Below are 572 nucleotides of genomic sequence, written 5' to 3' on the forward strand. Positions count from 1 at the left end.
CACGAGAACCGGACGCTGAGCATCAAGGAGGCGTCCTTCCAAGACAGGGGCGTCTACAAGTGCGTGGCGAGCAACGCGGCGGGCGCCGACAGCCTGGCCATCCGCCTGCACGTAGCGGCCCTGCCCCCGGTCATCCACCAGGAGAAGGCGGAGAACATCTCGCTGCCGCCCGGCCTCAGCATCCATATCCACTGCACGGCCCGCGCCGCGCCCCTGCCCAGCGTGCGCTGGGTGCTCCGCGACGGCACCCAGATCCGCCCCTCGCAGTTCGTCCACGGCAACCTCTTCGTCTTCCCCAACGGGACCCTCTACATCCGCAACTTGGCGCCCCAGGACAGTGGGCGCTATGAGTGCGTGGCCGCCAACCTGGTGGGCTCGGCACGCCGGACCGTGCAGCTCACGGTACAGCGCGCGGCCGCCAACGCGCGCATCACCGGCACCTCCCCGCAGAGGACCGACGTCCGCTACGGGGGGACCCTCCGCCTGGACTGCAGCGCCTCCGGGGACCCCTGGCCGCGCATCGTCTGGAGGCTGCCGTCCAAGCGGATGATCGACGCGCTTTTCAGGTACGT

The 572-nt window shown here is 70.1% G+C and overlaps 1 protein-coding gene across 1 annotated transcript in view; it reads left to right on the forward strand.

Annotated features, from left to right (window-relative positions):
* Window positions 1-566, forward strand: part of MXRA5 (matrix-remodelling associated 5) — a gene marked incomplete at its 3' end in the record, with an annotated part of 18,318 nt that extends 17,752 nt beyond the window's left edge. Inside the window, exon 8 of the mRNA XM_010835418.1 lies at window positions 1-566. Coding sequence (XP_010833720.1) covers window positions 1-566 — 566 coding nt within the window.
* Between the last annotated feature and the right edge of the window lie 6 nt (window positions 567-572).

Source organism: Bison bison, unplaced genomic scaffold (genome assembly GCF_000754665.1).
Source record: "Bison bison bison isolate TAMUID 2011002044 unplaced genomic scaffold, Bison_UMD1.0 scf7180017845524, whole genome shotgun sequence".
NCBI classification, from domain to species: Eukaryota; Metazoa; Chordata; class Mammalia; order Artiodactyla; family Bovidae; genus Bison; species Bison bison.